A 21,930-nucleotide genomic window follows, 5' to 3' on the forward strand; every position below is an offset into this window, starting at 1 on the left:
ATTGAAATAGGTGTTTACAAGGCAGTCAAAAGAAAAGCCTTAGGACCAATTAAAAACAACAAGAATGATTATTAAAAATCTGGAAAATGAACTTGTGAAATGTAGTAAGAACCTTCTACTTAGAAGAAATCAAACCTGTTGATTTTATTTATCTCCAACTCCTTCACAACTATTTATAGTTTTCACGAGTAACTAATAAGTTTCTATTTCATCACAACTCCACTTAAAACTCTCAAGTATTTTGGTATTTTGAATCAGTGTTTGTGATGAAGTAGAGAAGCAGACGCTTATTCTGATGTTTAACCAGAACAGCTTTCCCATTTTTCACTCGACTTCTTCCCATTTAAACCCCACAACTTCTCCAAGATCCTGTCCATGCTATGTGATGGTCTCCTGCTGCTCTCAGGTATGTCATCCCTTCCACACCTCTTATTTTAATGACTATAAGTGCTATAATTCTGCTTCCCTTTCTACACTGCTAGCAGAAAGCCCCTGGAAAAGCAGAAACCCATTAGACTGTCATATAAATAGGTATTAAAGCAGGATCTTGCACCTAGGAAGCCTTGGGAGCTTTGCCAACTGCATTTAAACTGAGGTGTGAATTAACATGTAGGTCACATGCAGCGGTGAAAGTTAGTTAGGTCAGCATTTCTAAAGAGGCAGTAACCTCAGTAATGTCCTGAAGGGAGACAGAAGGACACAGAAAAGCGATATAAAATGCAATACCTGGATTATGAAGTGGCATGCCAGAGAATGCTGACTTGGACTAACCAGCACATTTCATTCACCTTTCCCTGTCCTTTCTGCCTTCTCCCCATATAACTAGAAGTTGGGAAAGAAAATGTATGCATGCCTAAAAGGATTTTTTCTGAGGAGTGAGAAGGTGGTAGATGTGAGAGGAACATAGTCTCTTTCACTATTTATTCATTAGAACTGTTCACAACTATGTCATGAAATGCTTTCTAGCAGGAGCTACAGCTCTGCTCTCAAAACTATGTTTTGCTTTGTCAGGTGAGGCTAAGTCAGACAATAAAAGCATTTAATCTTTCATTCAAACATATGAGGTTGGGGTCTTACACTTCCCAGACCAAACTGGGAAAATTGTTGGAACCCAGCTAAATCAGAATTCTCACCTATTAGCAAAATAGTTGTTGATGTTGTCATTTTATATTAAAGGTGAGACGCTGACAGAGAGAGAAAACACTAACAGAAACAGGAACTTTTAAGCAATACATTCATTCATCCAATACATTCATGCATCCAAACCCATAGTATCTTAAAAACTGTTAACTAGAACCCTTTTACATTTTAAATTCTCTAATGCATCTAATTAGATGCATCTAATTATTAGATGCATCTCTAATGCATCTAATAGGAATTATTGACACTCTTATATTTCAGAGCTTTATGGGATGAAATACTCATACTTTTGTTGCCTCTTACTATCCAGAAGTAAGACGAAAATGTAAGCAGTCTAAGTGCCACAAAAGCTGTGTGGACATAACGACTTCATAAAGACAAATTTTCAGACACTTCTGAACCATGTCCCATTTTCAAGTTCTGATTTGATATATTTTCTCAAACTATCCAAACTTTTAGTGCCTAAGTCTTCTGTAATACTGGGGTTAAACTTAACACATATTTTGCTCATACACATCTCTGATACCACATTGATTAGTAAAACTAGGAATCTTTCATACCAATACATAATTCAAATTTTCTATTGGGAAAGACACACATTCAATTTCTAAAAATCCTGATTCAGGAATTCTAATTCTAATTCAATTTCTAAATATTCTAATACTGCTTTATTGGCATTCAGATTCAAGATAGCCAGTAGGTTACATTATTTTATCTATTGGTTGGAACAAAATACATGAGTATGATGTATAATTTTGCTGTATACATATAAAATTTTTTGAATGAGTTTAACTTCAATTTAATAAGACCCCATATTAATGGTCTTTTTACAAGTTTTACTTAAAGACAGTCCCATGCCATTATTATATCTGAGTTACAAGCTCTGTGCTGACAACTCACTGACATGTCATAGAAAACCCAGATAGTTTAAAGACCATATGAGCTGATATCCAGAGCATGCATCTTCTGCCCCAGGGTATTGCTAGGACTGTATTTCACCTGATCTTGTAGCTGTTTTCCATTTGAAATCCTAGCATGCTTTATATGAAATGCAAAGCTCAGAAGGATTTATTCTTATCACAGTGCTTCTTGCTTTCACAAAGCAGAAGCAGTGGGGACTGAAGGATAATTTCCTGAGGTTAACAATGATAAGGAGGAGACATTTCCTGTGAAGAGATGTGAAAGTAAGCAGGCTAACATTTAGTCACATCTCTCTCCTACAATAAGCAGAGAGACAGCTGTGTGGAAAAGACACAAAATGCTTTATTAGGTGGTTGGTTTTCTCTGGAGACCATGCATAGGGAAGCAAAGGAAGGTCCCAGGTAACTGAAAGGACAGTGGCTTAGGGCTGAGAAATGCAAGGTTTCAGGCAAAAGTTAAATGTCATATGCATACATCAGATTGCCATGAGAGAGAAGTTTCTTCTAGTTTTGGATTTTTAATTTGTACTTTGTCCAAACGGTTTGTCAGTTCTCATGGAAAATGGAGTTCTATCTCTCTCCCAATTACTACTGATATTCAGTGGAAATCTGGAACCACATCTGTTTTTGCTAGACATAGAAAGAGGAATTAGGTGAATATCTAGAGAGCATTATAGCTTCTACAAGTCTCTTTTAAAACTAATCTGCTTTGCTCATAGATGTCTACCCTGTTTCAGAGAAATACCAGCTTTGCACTAGGTGATCAGCAGAATGCACTCACAACTTATGGGACTAACTTTCTAGCGTCTTCTTGAACACAAAGAAGCTTGCTTAAATGCAGCTTATAGGAAGAATGTGCACAGTTCCCTAAAGAAAATATCAAATAAAAACAGACTTTCTACAGACTTCTGAAGAATCACTCAAGCCACCTAAGAAAAAATAATATTTCTGAAATCAATAAAGATTTTTGTAGCCTTTTTATTATCTGTCTTACAAAAGTATAGACACAGGTGCATTGTTTTTCATAAAAATGTAGGTGAGAATTCAACATCACACTAAATCCTGCCCTACTATGTTTCTGTCTCTGATGTCATTTGGGACATGTATACTATCCCTATAAATACTGAAGAAGCGTTTCTATAGGAAATGCTAAGTGTTTAAAAACTTTATGAATTTTGTTCTCTTATGCCTTTGCATGGAACTGGATGTGAGCACCAAGAGACAATTACTTCAGTATGATGAGTTCAAGACTGTGTTTGGAATGGTTTTGAGATATAAACAGCTTCAGAAACTATTAGGACACTCTGGAGTAAAGGTCAACTGTGCAACTCCTAGAATGTCTTCCAGACTGAATACTGTTCTTAGAGAAACAAAAATCCTGTGCAAGGCCACAGAACACCTCTGCTGACACCTAGTCACTGATGTATATTTCTCCTCTGATTTTTCTAGTGCTGCATGGCAGTCTGGTTTTTAATCCCTTGTTCTGACCACAGATAAAGTAGACATAATTCTAGAAAAACAGGATTATTTTTTAAAGATAACTTGAAATGTAGCTATCAACTAGTGAATCCAGTCATTTAAATGACTGGCTAAATAGAATTAATCAGGCCCTGATCCCAGATTTGCTTGTGTATTTATGTTTATAGTGACAAATAAGCAAGATGTTGAGACAGATGAAGTGCCAACAGTGCTGGGAAAGATAAATGCAGAAAATGAACATAATAGATTTTGAAAAGAATTTCAACATTTAAAATCTCAAATTTTCACAACATTTACTTAAATCATTTTGAAGCCAATCTCAAAAAGAATTTGTATTAATTCACACATGTGAAGGGGATTCATAACCTTGTCTTTAAGATTTAAAAACCCCAATTAAAAATATACTTACTTTTCATGGATTCAAAGTTCCCAGTGTTCCATAAAAACATGTAAGTTCACAGCAGGGAAGGGAATAATGCTACAGGGTTTATACAGACTGCACACAAAATCTGCAATTTTCTTAGCTCTGCGTAACAATTATATACAGACAAATGTGTCTGAAAATCCATTCTCTAACATTTTTTTCACATTTGTCTCAGTCTAAGATTGTGCTCTCTGCCATCTGCTGTACTACCTATATAACATTCTTTATATTTAATAGGAAACCATCGGGAGTAGGTACTGTGTTTTACATTTTAGTACTGTGCATAATATATTAGTGCCTTTATCCTCAGTAGAGAAGAGATGAGCACCTCTTTACCACAAAGCAACTAAAAAACAATTAATTGCTCCTACAGGAAAAGACATTTGCCAAGAAGTTCACAAACACTATTATGTCTCAAGTGGCGTAGAGACTTCCAAATCTGTTCCTGCCTATTGCAAAAAACTTAACAGTGAGCTGAAATTCCACTCCTAAATCTTTGTCAATTATTTCCTCTGTCTTTTAATGTACAATTCTGCTTCAGCAATGGAACTCTATGAGGATTATTCCTTTCTTTCCTTCACACAAAATAGCTTCCCTTCCCTTCCCTTCCCTTCCCTTCCCTTCCCTTCCCTTCCCTTCCCTTCCCTTCCCTTCCCTTCCCTTCCCTTCCCTTCCCTTCCCTTCCCTTCCCTTCCCTTCCCTTCCCTTCCCTTCCCTTCCCTTCCCTTCCCTTCCCTTCCCTTCCTTCCCTTCCCTTCCCTTCCCTTCCCTTCCCTTCCCTTCCCTTCCCTCCCTTCCCTTCCCTTCCCTTCCCTTCCCTTCCCTTCCCTTCCCTCTCCCCTTTTTTCCTCCTACTCTCCCTCTCAAACACAGAGCCACAGCTGTGTTGTGCTATCAGCTGCTCTGTGTGACATGCTCCATACCAATGCAATTAGTCTTTGAAAGAGAGAAGCTTTTGTAAAAAGCAGCTCTTCCTGTTACAGAGCCCACAAGTATGCACACAGTCTTCACTGTTATTAAAGTTACTTGCTATTCAGCAGTTGCAAAGTTGCTCCAGAATAGTAGAGCTGGTCTGATCAGACTCTAAGGCTGGGGGCAGGTTTTCAGGCTAGCACAGGTGATTCCATAGGTGTGTCTACACAGGCACATATACTCCTACCTTTTGATACTTCCTTCGAAACTGACCAGGCACATCCTATCTCTCACCCTAAAAGTTTTAAAGCTCCAACTGTGGTGCTATAAACTGACTGAAAAAGCCTGTCTGGGATTCAGGATGAAAGAACCCCCTCACTGGGATGCACTAATGCCAATTTGCCACTCTGGGTTAAGGCTGGGTCAGCATGCAGGAAAGGCCATGTTTTTCCATAGAGATCTCTCATGCTTGTGTAGGCACTTTCTGACAACTTGGGTTCCTCAGCTGCTTGTAGAACTGGGTGACCATGCTGAGCATGCAGGCACATGTGATGCTGAACAGGCCTTGGAGAGAGCACTCTGCCAGACTGGCAGCACAGCCCCTCAAGGTTCCCCTCTGCTCAAGAGCAGCACAGACAATTTTGCTCAGAGCAGTGCACTAAGCCTCATGCACAGCCAGCTAATACAGCCACAGCAGCAATGAAGAGCCACCTCCTCTTGCTCTCCTGCTCTTCAACAGCAACTATCTAGCTGAGATGGGGAATATGCTGATGACACCTTTCCACAAGCCTCTGTCCACTCCCACAACCTGACCAACAGCCTGAGCAGGCTGCTTTAACCCAAGAGGCATGCACCTGTAGGGACAGCTAGGCTGACCACGATTATTCATGAACCTGAGAAAGAGTGGGGTGAAACTAGCTTGCAAGAAATGAAAACGTGACTAGAAGGGGAAGATGGCACTTGACCAGAAGGAACAGCTTACGTTTACTCGCAGAGAGCTGGGACTTAAACTGGCCTCGAACAAGCCGGCAGGTGGACCCATCTCCATTGCAGACCCCACAGTTATCTTCCTTGGCAGCACTTCCCAGCTGGTGGTCACAGCCAACAACCTGCCAAGAGAGAGAGACGTGCAGTTCAATGTGAGCATGAATCAACTGGCTGCTCAACCCATCTCTGCAATTAATGACTCTAAATTTCTGTCTGAGAATCTCTAGAGGGCCATAAAGTACCTTAGCAAAAGAGGCTGAGCAAATTTGTCTGGGAGTGCACACTGAAGTCAGGTGAGAGATAGTGAACAAGTTAGTATCCAATGGCCTTAGCAGTCCAGAGGAAGAAAAGAGTATTGTTGGAGGTTGTTATTTTAAGGCATTGTGAGCATTTCTTGGTCAGAGTCCTACCAGAAATTTCACTTCTTAGGATTTCACAAAGAAAAATGCCTGAAACACATAAAAAGACAGATAGGAAGCAGACAGATAGATAAAATTAAAGAGCAGCATGTATCAATAGTAACATGGCTCTGAAATTTTACCTGCTATGCAGCTGGGAAGCCATGTGGTTTTAGTTATGTTTGACAATAATCCCATTCCACACTGTCAATGCCTGTGTTCAGACATTGTAAAAGATCTGATAAAGAAGGCTGGAATGATTGCAACAAAAGAATTGAGAGTCATTGCATAAATGCAATTACCTGCTCTGAAATTGGCTTTATTCCTCCATGCAAGTTGTTTAGTTCAAAATTTTAGGAATTAAATAGATAAATTCAGTTTCTCAGTTTGCAAAACCTCTGTTATTCTGAGGAGAATCAAACAGTGATTTATAATTAAATAATAAAGTGTTTTTTCAGCTTTACTTTTTCCCACATTTCTGAGTTTTAGTTAAATCATAAAATTAGGTCCTAGAAAATGGTGAGAGCAAATAGGGCACTTACCATCAAGACTCATAAAAGCTGTGTGTGTAACTTGCCCACTTAAACATTTGGACTAGTATTTTTTATTTTTGCAAATCTGAGTGTGCAGAATTACACAGCTCTACTTGGGTGAGATATACTTCTTGGTTTGACACTTTTTCTTAATTTGTCTATGAAAATACGGGCTTTAATAACCAGTATTTTCTTCTAGCAATTCAATTCCCATTTCTAACATCATTATTTTACTAGCTGCAGAATAGCTGTTTCCTTGATTATCTGTCATACTGACAATATACTTAATTTAAATCATTATAGACTCAAGCTTGATGAAAGCTATAATCACTTTTTTTTTTAATTTACCTACTTTTTCCAGGTTAGAACCAGATCAAGCCGCCTATGCTTACACATTATATTATGATCCCTCTAACGGAATTAATGAAGCCTAAAGAAGTGACAGTCACAAAAATGATACATTTCCTTGAAAAGCTAGTCGTATTAAGACTGCAAGAGACACTTTAATACATTAGAAACACCACAACAAATAATGGTTAGAAAACTGAAGCAAAAATAAGCTTGTATCTTGATTGCAACTACTCCATACAAAACTTAGACGTGCAGATACACAAACTGTATCCACAGTATTGTGTAAGATTTAAGGTGGGTTTTTTTTCTTTTTTTTTTTTTTTTTTTTTTCTGAATAAGAATATCCCTACAGGAGCTGAACCACCTTTGATACACAGCGACTGCTATGGTTTAACTTCCACGAATGCCACTGTGTAGACAAGATGGTGAAAATAATCACCTGCATGGTCTGAAAACTGACACGACAATGCCTACAAATGAGATTTTTCTTCTAGTGCATTAGAGATCACTAGCACCCACAGTGAGAAGGGTCCTGCTGGGGAGCCCAGATAACAGAAGAAAGGACAGAATTCTCTTTCATATCTTCTCAATAATTCAGTTTAGAGTGGTACACAAATACTTACGCCTTTGCCTATTTTGAAATGAATATGTGAACTGCTTGGACAAGAAATAGGCTGGATCTTAAATCCAGGTATGAGGTAACCAATTTCAAAAAACAGCATTTACTACTTTAAAGCATTTTTAACTTTATGAATCATCAACTCACACGTTGCCATAGGCAATACCCTGATTAAAGTTAATTTATAAACTGAGCAATTTGGAGTTAGGTCACAACTTGTGGAGGAAACCACCAGGAAAATCTCAGGTGTGAAAGGAAGTTATATTGTGGATTGTTTCTTTTTTTTTTAAGTTGGACAGCCATTACCAGTGTAAAGCATAAAAATATTTCCTCTGTCGAAATGCTGTATTTCAAATGGAAGTACGAGCAAAGTGTAAGTATGGAGACCTTTATGATTATTAACATTTCTGTGATATGCACAAAATATATATTAACCTTACCGTATTTGGCAGTGTCTCAGACTTTCATGCAATTAAAAGTTTTGTTGAAATTAAATGGATTTCCTATTTTTCCCCAAGGCCTCTGCAGAGATTTTTTCTTTATTGTTAGATTATCTGTCTAAATAGATATCCCAGAGCTCTGGGAATATGTATGAAATTTTCATTAAAAGAACTTATGAGTGATTAACTAAGGCCAGAAATAAAAATGTTCCTAAGTTAACTTCCTCTCCTCTCCTCTCCTCTCCTCTCCTCTCCTCTCCTCTCCTCTCCTCTCCTCTCCTCTCCTCTCCTCTCCTCTCCTCTCCTCTCCTCTCCTCTCCTCTCCTCTCCTCTCCTCTCCTCTCCTCTCCTCTCCTCTCCTCTCCTCTCCTCTCCTCTCCTCTCCTCTCCTCTCCTCTCCTCTCCTCTCCTCTCCTCTCCTCTCCTCTCCTCTCCCTCCTCTCCTCTCCTCTCCTCTCCTCTCCTCTCCTCTCCTCTCCTCATCCTCTCCTCTCCTCTCCTCTCCTCTCCTCTCCTCCTCTCCTCTCCTCTCCTCTCCTCTCCTCTCCTCTCCTCTCCTCTCCTCTCCTCTCCTTTCTTTCATTACCTAGTGAAATTCCTCCATCTTTTGAAGGTAATTACACACACTAAAAAGGTTGCTAGTGTTTGAAATGGAGTAACTGATACTTTAAAATGAAAGCCACTACACCAAATACTAGTTTTTATTACCTCTTATATGAAAACATTTTGCAGGCTGGACTCTTATGAGCGCAAAAAAAAACCCATCAGACAAGGAAATATTAAAGTGCTCTTGAAAAAATACACAATTCATGAAAAGAGTATCTTTTGTCTCTGAGCAGAAGAAACACAAGTTTGGCTGAGTTGAGAAACATGTCATTTCCATAACATTATTTTCACTGTCCATCAAGGTTGCAAAGTACTCATTGAAAAAGATTATGGAATAGGTGAAAATATGTCACCACTCCCCCAGAAATCTGCAAAGGGTTTACAAAGAATAGGAAGGCAGAATTGTTTCTTTCAGAATCCACCTATACATGAACAAAACGCAGAGGGATGGTTTTAAACTGGCTGTTATCAGAGATGCTTAAGATGCAAGACATTAGAAGAGACCAACTATCAAGAAAATAGACTCACTTGGTCTGCAGAATTAGAAAAGTCTGCCAAGACACTGACCTATGGGCATACTCACCTGACAGAGGGGGTTGAGGACCTCCTCATGAAAATCAGCACCATGGAAGGCACTGCTTCATCAGCACAGTAAGCAAAGAATACAATGAGGATACTGTACCTCCGATATAGAGCTCAGAGTAATGGTTTGGAGGACATAGTTTTAAATATAACAATGACTTTTTTGAATCAGAAGTCTAGGGAATATTTCACTCCCTGAAAAGCTTTGGAATGTCAACTCCTTATCTTGGTTTGAAGCTGGATCCAATGTTGAAATTCTGAAGTTTCTGCGGGATAGAAACTTCCCTTTTCAATGCATTCTACTTCTGATCTTAATATATTCTGGGCTGTTTAGGGAGATTAAGTCTTTTTCAATTCATAAAGGTCTGGGAAGGAAGCCCCCACTAGGAAGGAAAATGGATTCCTACAACAAATTGTGCCTGGAAATGTTCTGCAGTAAGTATTTTCATACTCATCTCTATTACATGTTGAGCTTCCTCCCCTTAAAGCAGGGTAATGAAGTACAGACTTTCCATACTGAAATCTTTTGAGTTTCAAGTTGCTAAAGTGAGGTCAGAAGCTTGAACTGCCCATTGTTACTGCACAAAGTGTAAGAAGCATCTCCATTAAGTTCCCTGACAATCTAATCCAAACTCTATGAAAATCAAGAACATGTAATGATAAGTTTGGTAAGTTTTGGATGAAGCTCTTGTGCATTTCTAAAGGTGTTTCTATGAAGCCCATTACTATTGTGGTTATATGCCCTTAAAGCAGTAAAGGCAGATTTTGCAGGGCTCTGGAGATCTCTCAGTATATGGAAAATGTCAGCCACACGGTACCAGAGTGAGTAAATCACAGGTGAGTACCACCTGCCTGCCCAGATCTTCTTCACCACCTCTAAAGAGAGCTGATTTTTTATTCTCCTTATGGGTTTAGCATAGGAAGTCTAGCAACAAAAAGCCAGAATAATAACAGCTAATCCCTAGTTGGCCAAGCCTGTATTGTTTTCTGGCATAAGGTACCACAGATCTACTCAGAGGTAAAGATTCCATATTAAATTTTAGGCTGAAGTCCCAGACTTCATGCTGAGTTTGACTCTTTTCCCCTCTACCCCCTCCACCCTCCATGCCCCAAACCTCCCCTTACTTCACTTGACAGCCCATGGGTTGACAAAGAAGAAAAATAAGGATACTCCTGACTCAGAAACACACTGCAAAATAATTTTTACAAGATGCTGCAAGAAAAGAGATGGCTATCAAGTTAACAGATCAACTGCCTGTGTGTAGTTTAAAGGCATCAGACTGAAAGTCCCACAACAGGAGTTGGAACTAACTCATTGAGTGCGTGCAGGAGTGTTATAAGTGCATGTGTTCCCCTTGTGGACTTGAACTCTGGCTCAGCTTAGCAGATTTTTCCAGAAATAAAACTGGACCAGCAATGACAGGTTCTGCTCCAGCCCTGCTAGTCTGGCAATGCCCTAAAGTAAGAAGTTTTCATAATAATTTCAATTCAGTATTAAGAAATCCTGGGCAGGAAATAATGTAATAAGGCAAGCTTGCAAATTTAGCCAATTATAAATAAATCTCTCTGTTTTTCAAAGGGCATGTCTGTAGTTCAAATGCAAGAAGTTCTGAGAATCTGAAAAAAACAAAGTTGCCCTTCACATAGATACTAATGTGGGGCTCAATGTGGGACTTGTGTGTATTGTCACTGCTCAGTTGAAAACAGTTTTGGATCAGAGCCATCATTTCAATTGGGTTCAAAATCCTGTTTTACAGAATCAGCATTAAGAGCTGCTCTATCCTTCAAATTGCTGCGGAGAGAACAAGCCTGAGCCTGTACAGCAAACGGGATCTGAGTTGGTGCCTGTGACACGGGGACTTGCACCTCCTGCTGAGGAGGTGACTGCCCTTCAGTGCCCTGACATGTTTGGGATGACATTTTACAGCCCAACACTTTCCTGGCACAGCCTCATGACATCATCCCATTACAGGCCAGCAGCACCAGGCGACAGGCAGGGCTTCCTCAGGTCCCCAGGAATTCAGGCAGAGGTACACCACAGTCCAACCATAATTGAAGACCACAAGATGATTTTTACAATGGAAAGGCAATTTGTAACTATGCAGGTAACATGAGGCTCCATGTTCAATCAGTGTACTTGCTCACTATTTGAGAGAAATGCATCTTGCAACTGTTCAGACAGTGTGAAACAAACTTCAGTTACTAATGAGTACCCCAATCGTTAACTCCAGCCACTCAAGTGGCTGACATACACCTTCCAAAACATGGAAACATGCTTGCTGATCTGTTGCTGCTGGTTGCCTTATCTACCACAGATCCACTGAAACCACTCTGCAGATCCTGCCTGGTATCTGTCCCATCATTCTCAGCCAGCCAGAGCTCTCTGCTAATAATATATTTAAACAAAGACCCTTATGCAGCCTTACTCAACAGCACAGCAGACACAGCACATTGGAAATCAATGGTTCAGCCTAGAAGCAAACAGCAAACACCCAGCAGTGCAAGGAACTGAGGAGAAATTTCTTAATTTTTCTCTTGGGAAAAAAAAAAAAAAGTAAACTCATTCAGATGCTACCCTTGATTTAACATATAGCAATTCAACCAACTTTAAAGCTGACACTTCTAAATGAGGATTACAGACACACTCAAATCTTGGATGCGGGGAGAAAGTAACACCTTACATGCAAGTTAAATTAGGAGGACTCTTCCAAGATTAAAAAAAAGATTGAATTTTTCAGATTTACTCATTTATAACCAACCAATTTGTTGTGTGGGCCATCACAGGAGAGTCCAAAGATGTATTAACAAAGCTCTCTCTAGTTCATTCCTTGATGGTACAGAAATGCAGAGACTGCTACTGTGTAGGAGGCAACATTTAAACAGAACTAACTACCAAGAGTTTATAAATGGACAACAATAAGAAGACAAGAAGCTTCTGTGATTATTCACATTCATTTACGATTTCACTCACACTTCTCTTTGGTTTTCACTGCATTTACATATCCATATTGAGTTGGAGTAAAAATTAGTTTCTCCTTCATCCTTATATGCTTGTGCATTTCTTGACAAAGGAGAAAGAAAAAACCTAACTATTTTTTTAACTAGTGCTCTTTAGTAGATCATTACTGAAATACTTACTTTTCCCTGGAAGAATCACATCTATCATCTGTATATCTTAGTAATTTCACAGGAAAGATTCGTCAGTGTTCGAAGAATATTAAAAACTGCATCAGAAAGTGTTTGCAAAGGACTTTCTAACACAAAATTCATCAAGGCAGCTTTCCCTCAGCTTCCTGGCAGCAATGTGCTTGAGAAACCAAGAGTAAATTCTGCCTGATAGACCTATTCTTTTCTCCTAGAACATGAAATGCTAATTGTAAAAGCATTTAACTGACACTTGAGACACATTACATTTGACTGCAACTCTTTGTAAGCTCTGATGACTTCATGACATGCTTGAAATTGCTATTCAGAGCTCTCTTCTGAGGGTGTACAGGCTTCTCTTGTTGGCAGGAATTGGTCCTCTGTCGGCTGGATCAATGGGGATCCAGCTGTAGAGCTTTGTTATACCAGTGCCAGCAAAGATTTTCTGGTGCTTGGGGCAGTCACATAATCTGTGTTATCAAGGAACAGACATTTCTCACCGTTCAAATACTTGAGAGAGGCTACATGTCCCCAGGCTACTGCTGAAATAGCTTAGCTAGTCTATATGGCATTCCAGCCTGCTGCTCAGCATGTGAGAGGAGTGCATGCAGGCCCCAGGAGGAGGAGACATTTAGGAAAACAGAGAAAACTATCTGAAATACCTGCAAAACACCTCTCCTGGGTCTTCACAGTAACTGGACCACTTGCCAAGGTCTTCAGTGAGAACCAAACGTGTTTTGCTAAGGACTCAAAACTGCCCAGCCATTGCAGGCATCTTGCCATCCTCATACATCAATAAAGCCACTGCACCATTCTACACAGGCTTTTGGGTGTGCTAAGGAGATGCATGAACAGAGATTACTTGCTGGCAATGGAAGTAAGAAGTCTGCATGCTGCTCTTTTAATTTTCTTATAATTGCCACGCCTCCAAGTTACAATGTTCCTCCCTCCCTCTGCCACCAGCAAAGGGAGCTGCCCTGGGTACTGCAGGCTAAATCACTGGAGAGCAGCATGTATTGCTTCTGCTAAAAGACTAGAACAAAAGTATCTTTGCAGAGGTGCTAAGACCCGTTAGTCCAAAAAATAAAAAAAACTGATAATTCAGGGCAGGGGAGTTATTATAATGCAACTGAAGATTCTTTCATACACACAAAATAATCCCATTTCCCTTCCATTCTCCACCACAAAAATGTTGCTACCTGGCATGATGATAGCAATTTAAGCATCTGGCTATTCCTCTTATGAACCATGGTTCTCCACCCCACTCCTTTCTGTGTGCTGAAAAGATGACATGCTGGGGGAAAAGCTACTTCTTTTGTCTTAAAAAAACCTGAAATTCACCAACAAGAGAACAAAATTATGACTTGCTACCTGTAGAACATGAGGTAGGTGAGCAGAGTTTAAGACAAAATATTCAAACAGCAATTCAGTTGTTCAGCCTGACACATTCTAAAACATATGACCAACAGAAATCAAGAATTTTTGAAATGTTGTCTCTGCAGAAGACATCAAGGTTTCAATGGACTATATAAAAAAACCGGAAAGATTACAAACAGGAGTCAGAAATAGCTGAACTACACAAGACTGAAATCGCAGCACTTTGTGAATACCTTGACATATTTTTTGCCAAATAATTTTCTTTTTTCTGACCTGATTTCTGTCATAGTCTTGGCAGAACAAAAAGATTATTAGCAGAAGTTGTCATGGGGGACAAAATACCTCTAAAACAACAAAGGTTGGTGGAAGCATAAATGATACTTGTTTGTAGAGAATTAATAAAACAAAGACTATTCATTTCTCTATCTTGACATCAAAGAGGCAAATAACAGTGCTTTCAGTCCTCTTTCGAGAGTGAAAGACAGAAACACAGGTGAAAATCTCCTACTAGAAGTTAGTGTCTCAGAGTTTTCAGTTAGATAACACATCTAAATAAAGTGTAGGAAGAAGAGATCTTGCAAAAATCAGCACGTGATCCTCCTCGTTACCATTGGTAGAGGAGGATGAGAACAGTCTCTAATATTAGACCAATTAATCTTGCAGAGAGGAAAAATGCAGGTCAGGGGTTAACATGTGGCAGGATGGACTCCTGGTGTTCTCATTCCCCAGAACTGGAGTTGACCTGAAAGGAGGGCATGCAAAGAAATCAGATCCAAAGCTAAAGAATGGCTAGAAGCAGCCACAGGCCCAGCTGAATTCCTGCAGCTATGCCCCAAGTGTATTCCACAGGGACAGTCCAGGCCCAAGGCAGGTTTGTAAGCCTTTGAGGGCCTGCTGAGGTGACCACCCAATCTTATTTTTACCTGTAGGTTTACAGTAGGTTTACTCTGCCAATGAATAAAATATCCATGCACCAAACTCCAAACATATGACACTAGTATCCTGATCAGCTCTGTCTTTTGGGCTGAACCAGAAAAAGGAGAGGATGTGTGCAGCAACACTTTGTATATGCAAGGGAGAAGGAGAAATGCTCCATCCTGAAGTTGTGATACACAGAGAGGACAGCACTGTCACCTATTTAAAACAGAGCAGATTTCCCCACTCTTCTGAAATGATGCACAAGTTTTATAGCCTCTGTCCATGACAAAAAAATTAGAAACATGCAAGACAGACACGGACACAGACACACAGAGATATTTAAGTACTGGTGTATAGAGAGCCACAAAATAGAGCCATGGACTAGTTTGGGCTGTAAGGGACCTTTAAAGGTCATCTAGGTCAGCCCCCCAGCCATGGGCTAGACACATAATCCAAAAAAGATGTCCAAGATCACCAAGTTTGACTTCAGATCAGCTACAGTTAACTAGAGTTAGATAAAGATAACTAAGCTTGTTAGCTGGCTTGAATTCACTGTGCAGCTCAGAAAAAAAAAAAAAAAGTCCAAGCAATCAATAAATCAGAATTTTTAAAAAACTACCTCCAGTATTATGTGAAAGTAGATCTTTAAAGAGAAATTTAATAGTCTGTAAATAGCAGACATTATTATAGGCATTTCTGGGATTCATTTTTCTTTAACAAATAACCTGTAAAATTAAAAGTATTTAAAGGAGAAAGTTGGGCAGTTTTGTGAGAAGAAACAAAAGGCTGTTTTTGGTGCTAAACAACTTTTTTGTAGTAACAAATTTAGTTAACAGCCTTCTTTAAAATTCCTAGTTTTATAATCATTGTATCTGATCCTAAAATTTAGAGCTATAACATGATGCATTGCACAATTCTATCATATAGATGAAGTAATTTTATGGTCTTTAATAAAAATCCCACCAATAACAGTAATAGTAACAGTAATAATAATCATAAACAATGAAAACACTTATACAATTTAGAATATCAACAGAAGAATAGCTTTTCAAGTTTTATGTAGAAAGCAGAAAGCAAAAGTAAAACTCATCTTGCTTCTTCAGAGAAATTTAAGGAATCAATAGCTCTTCTACATATACAAGAAGTCAGTTTGTATATAACTCTTCCCAAATACATTTCTCATCAATTTTTTGGACTAGTATGATTGTTTTTGACTTTTCAGCCAAATGGTGCTGCTAGTTGCATCATTTTTTAAAAAAATATTTTCTGCTCGAGTTTACTCTGTTTTTCACAGAACATGGCTACACTTTGATTGGAAGCCTAACATTGTTTCATCCTTGCAGCCAATAGTTTAGTTATGGACACATTTAGTGTTTAACCTTTCAACGTGAAAATGGTGCAGCTGTCATGATTTCTCACAGAGAAGAACTGCTGCTGTCCTGAGCTATGGCTGAAATGTTTAAAGCAAACCCACAAATCATACACTTCACAGCAGCCTGTATGACGTGTGGCCCCCTGGGATCCCTGGGCTGGAATGACTGAAAGGATGGAAGACAACAAGGATCACTCTGGCTGCATAAGTAAAAGAGACTGCCCAAACTGGAAGCATCTTGTTTATGATTGGGACTTCAGGAAAGCAGTGCTCATTTATGTGGGGTGAGGATTTGCCTATGATATTGATGTGACACGCTTTTGGGAAACTACACAAAAATTTAGTATTTGGCCACATATTTAATGAAAACCATAACAATTATTTTTTTAAAAACCCTGATCTGGTGCTATAAAGCAACACACAGATTCTGACACTTGTACTGGAGATAGAAGAAGCCTTGAATAATCCTTGATCACCCACTTGAGGAAGCTAAGAATTTCTTGTTCTCCTTGCCAGAGTTTAAAAAAAGAAAATTTTTCAGAATTCACACAAGCAGAAGGCAAAAATTATGTTGAGAGAGAATTAAGTATGAAGACTATGAGACAAGAAGTCAAAGAGGTGAGGAAAACAGATAAAAACCAAAAATTAAAGTGGACTATCTCCCCTGCAGCAGAAAGAGATTGTGACAGGGAAACCCAATAACACAGAAGAGATTTTGTCTACATTACTAAAAGGGATGGAAATAAGAAGGAAGGAGGGAAGGAAGGAGGGAGGGAAGGAGGGAAGGAAGGAGGGAAGGAAAGACGGAAGGATTCCAGGAAGGATTCCAGGATTCCAGGAAGGAAGGATTCCAAGAAGGAAGGATTCTAGGATTCCAGGAAGAATTCCAGGAAGGAAGGATTCCAGGAAGGGACAGTAAAAACCCAAACTGCTTCCTTTTCAGAGAGGTTAAACACGAGGTGTGAGCTGCATGAAATAGAGTGTATAAATCAGTATTCTAACACATATGCTCAGTGCAGCTAATTTCCTGTTTTTGTTGCTGTGATAATATGAAGATGATGACAAAGGAATAAGGTTGATTTCATATAAAAGTAGGAGCAGTCTGTTCCTGAAGGTTTGTACCGTCTGGAAAGTGACCCACATTGGAGCAGTTCCTGAAGAGTTGTAGCTCACAAGATGGACTCATGCTGAAGAAGTTCATGGAGAACTGTCTCCCCTGGGGGGAATCCCACAATGGAATGGAGGAGTAACTCCTCTCCCTGAGTAGTGGCAGGAACAATGTGTGATGAACTGATTGTAACCTCTGCTCCCCATCTCTCTGTGCAGCTCACAGGGAGGAGGAAGAGAATAGGAGGGAGGGGTAGGGGGGAAGATTTTTTTTCTCTTTATCTTCCTCTGATTTTTTTATTGGCAATAAATTCAACTCATTTCCCCTGTTTTGCTTATGATGGTAATCAGTGAGTGACCTCTTCCATTCCTTATCTCAACCCATGAGCCTTCAGTTGCAATTTCTCTTCCCATCTGGTTGCAGAAAGAAGCTTTGGTGGGTACCTGGCATCCAGCAAGGGCCAACCCACCATTCTCCAACTTTCCTGCTTCAACTGTTATATGCAAAAATTGCTTATACTCTCAAAACCCTAAAAAAGGATTTGGAGTACAGGAATTTATTTTACATACAGGGAAAATTAAACTAGAAACTGGAAGTTTTAAATGTGTTGTCCTCAGCATACCCATTAATTCTACCTATAAAGACATTTCATAATGTGGAACTTCAAATCACTATTTTTTTAAAGACCATTCTATTGACTTCAGCACTGAGGTCCAATCTAGGTGTAATATAGCAATGGGACATATTATAAACTGAGGTAATCTCAAAGTGGGACCCAAAGATCTGAGATGTAATCTGCACTTCTTAAAAAAAAGGATTACACATACAGTCATAGAGAAAGGGATTTAAAATATTCAGGAGGAAAAAGATGATTGGAAAGAACTAGAACATATACTGAGGGTTTTTTTTGTTAAAAAAAATGCTGTTGTTTGGTCTGTGTCACTATGAATTCAAAAGTAGAACTACAGAGAGAGAGAAAAAAATTATGCTCAGAAATTAATTCCTATTAATTCTTATTAATTCCTATTGATTTCTTAGTTATTTCACACAAAGAACAAAGGCAAGTTGTACATCTCTTCATGGGAAAAATACATTTATATTTATATAGTACAGACAGAGGCAAGATGCCTGCAACTTGTGTGATTTCTGAACTATCACAGTCATGGGTACTGGCCTATGCCTTGAAGTATATCTGAATCAGCTACTGAATAACTTCTCCAAAACTCTATCTCCATAAATAAAATTGAAATTATTTTTAAGAATCTCTAACTATACTCCTTCTTGAGTCAATGATTCAGAGACACAGCTTGTTCTATACACAAAATTGGCTTTGCTTGCCCTGAGTAGAATCAGATGTCTCTTCTGACTTTAACTACTGGCCAGCAGGTAGAACAAAGGCTTCAGCTCAAAATCTCATAATTAAATAAAGACTATAAGTACGCCACTGGTAGTTTTAAACCTACAAACATAAAGGATAAATGTGAAAGAGGGAGCTTATAATTTCCAAATATTGCACCTTTTTACAAATGCATTCTTGTCAATGAGAGTGAAATCCATCACCTTTAAATCAGCAGTAACGAGGCACAGAGAAGCAATACAACTAACCTTTAATTTCTGTAATCTGAAGAAGAGTTTTTGAGCATGAAATAGGCTATAGGCTAACCGAAGTCTGGCATACAAAGAATTATATTCCTATGGTTAGTTAAAAAAATCAACTCTGTTATTTGACCTGCTGGGAAGAATGCTCCATGTCTATGTAAGCATGCACTGATCTTAATATCACTTTTACTAATTCAGGATTCTTGCACATAATTAAATGAATAAGTCAATGAATATATGTTTTTTGTATAATATTGTATCTCAAGAACATTCACTTCCTTCTTGGTTGCCATAACACTTGCAATGCAAGCCAATAGGAGGGTAAACTTAAAAGTTGTTTTCAGTAGTTTTGCTTTGAGCAATCCAGAAAACCTATCCCTTCCCTTCAATATAGTGCAATTGTAGCAAAGGACCTGTTACCATAAAATCATAGAATATGAGCTGGAAATGACCCATCAGGACCATCTAGTCCAACAGCTGTCCCCGTGCAGGACACTCCAAGTATCAGAACACATGCCTGAGAGCATCATACAAACACTTCTTAAAGTTAAACAGGCTGTGACCACTTTTCTGGGGAGCCTGTTACAGTGCCCACCCAGCCTCTGGGTGAAAAACCTCTTTCCTGATACCCAACTTAAACCTTCTCCTACTCAGCTTCATGCCGTTTCCTAAAGTCCTGTCACTGGTGATATGGGTAAAGAGATAGGTACCTGCCCCCTCTTTTCCCCTTGTGAGGATGTAGAAGGCCACAAAGAGGTTACCCCTCAGTTTCCTCTTCTCCAGGCTGAACAGAAAAAGTGATCTGAGCAATTCCTCATATACTTTCTGCTCAAGGCTGTTCACCATTGTCCTAGGTTACAATACAAAGATGTGCCCAAAGGTATGTATTCTATCATCTGCTGAAACCAGGTGGGGTGATGATCCTTATCTCTGTGGGAGATACCCTCTGCTAATGGGCCATCTGTTAAAAATGGGCAGTGTTCTTTATCTTTTCCACAACCCATTCTTCCTCCAGGGAGATATCTTCTGTTAATGAGCCACTGAGTCTCTCACTGCATGACTGATAAAATCACATCATCCCATTGGGAGATGCTCCAGCCAGAGGGAGGAGCCAAACATTTCCTACCTAGATAAAAACTGAGATTTGGGAAACCAAAGCTGCCCTTAACCACTGGTTTCCAGAGGACAAGAGCTACCAAATTTTTCTACAGAATCAGTACTTCAACAAGATGGCCTCATCTGGACTACAACCACCATCCTAACAAGCAGGGTGTCAGGTTGTATTCTGACTCTGTCAGTGGTTTTTCTTTTGTACTATTGCATGTATTTTATTTTTCTCTTATTTTCTTTTCCTACTAAATTGTATGTCTGACTTTGAGTCTCTCACTGTTTTTGCTTTAAAACCATTACAACCATCTTTGCGACCCTTCTTTGGACACTAACAAATCTTTCTCATACTGTGGTGTCCAAACAGCCCCCAGCATTGGAGGTGAGGCTGTCTCAGCTCAAAGCAGAGCAGGACAATCCCCTTCCTTGCCAGCTGTGATGCTGTCCCTGATGGTCTCTAGGACATGGTTGGCCCTCCTGGCTCCAGGACACTGCTGGCTCATGTTCAGCTTGCCATCAGCCAGGACCCCCAGGTCACTTTATGAAGCATCTCATTCTCCAATCTGCATACAATATCACGGTTGCCCTGTACCAGGTGCAGAATCTGGCTCTTGCTGTTGTTAAACCACATAAGGAACAAATTCCACTTCTTAATCTTCAGGATCTCATATGGAATATGCATCTTAGGAGACTTTATTTTTTGCAGTTGTGACAAACCAGATGTATATTATTACAGTTGTCTGTTGCACTGCCCCAAATCATGCAGTACCAGAGACATCTCATAAAAATGTTGCTTTTCTTCCAGGATCATTATGAACTCTTACAAACTGCTGAGACCCATAATTATTATGTTTACAGTGTGTCAACCAATTTAGGAAAGTGGTATCCTACAGCTCCTGCTGCATATGAATAGAAATAATTTCTAAAATTATATTTTATCTTCTCTAAGTTTCCATGCATTCCCTATGCTTACAGAAATTACTTTATTCACACACATATTACAGAGAAAGAATGTTCCACTTGTTGTTCTATAACACTGTGGTTTCCCAATCTTTTAAAATAACTTTTATAGAAGCAATGGAAGAGTTTAAATAGAGCTTACAATTTATTTTAGCGAATTCCACACTCTTATCGTTCTGGACTACTTACATAGAACTAGCTATTGCTGTGATAGAAAGTAAAGCAAGTGCTCTCTTATAGCATATCGTTAGGGTAAATTTAGTTATGGATTTTTCAGTGCAGTACATCTACTGTCACAAAGATATGACTGGCTAGCAGGGATACACTGAGACAATAAGACTTCGACTTGCTTTAAATTTGACACTCAAATTTTTCACTGTAAGGAAAACAGCATGAGCATTTATATTTTAATTATTTTTTGTCATCCTCAAAAATGCAGTAATTGTAAATATATGGCAAAATTGTTGAATAAACTGAATAACATGGTAAATATAAAGTAATTTTTGCATCAAAAATTATTCTACCATTTTAGGGTATATAAGAAAAGAGTCAATTTAAATAAAATTACTCAGGAACATTACTCAGTGCTAGTATATTCATCTATTCTCATGCCCCAGAGAAATAACATCAGTCTTTACAGTTTTAGCAGTGCAGCCACTTTCAAACTTCCAAGTAAGAACTGTCAAGAGAATACAAATGAATTTGTTTTAGCACTAGATGCTTAGGATGTCTGTTTCTAAAGAAAAGTTTTCTGTAAAAAGTGTGCTTCATATTTAGACTAAGCCAGAAATCAGCCTGCTCCTAAATCCTGGGCCACTGCATTCAAAAAACTTTGGATCTTTTTCCCATCCAGATTTTTCTGCTTCCAGTCAAGCACAAGATCTTAAAAGAACTGAAAACAGAAAACTAGACTAAAAATAGTCAGTCTCATTAGGCAATCTAGAATTCTGAGAT

General features: G+C 39.0%; 1 protein-coding gene across 4 annotated transcripts in view; it reads right to left on the reverse strand.

The window, feature by feature from the left end:
* ADAMTSL1 (ADAMTS like 1) overlaps positions 1-21,930 on the reverse strand; it is a 394,686-nt gene that overhangs the window by 127,146 nt on the left and 245,610 nt on the right. For all 4 annotated transcript variants that reach the window (XM_079330161.1, XM_079330160.1, XM_079330159.1 and 1 more), the window contains one exon: positions 5,858-5,984. In XM_079330161.1, coding sequence (XP_079186287.1) covers positions 5,858-5,984 — 127 coding nt within the window. The remainder of the gene's footprint in view (positions 1-5,857; positions 5,985-21,930) is intronic.

This window comes from Erithacus rubecula (genome assembly GCF_903797595.1).
Source record: "Erithacus rubecula genome assembly, chromosome: Z".
In the NCBI taxonomy this organism is placed as follows: domain Eukaryota; kingdom Metazoa; phylum Chordata; class Aves; order Passeriformes; family Muscicapidae; genus Erithacus; species Erithacus rubecula.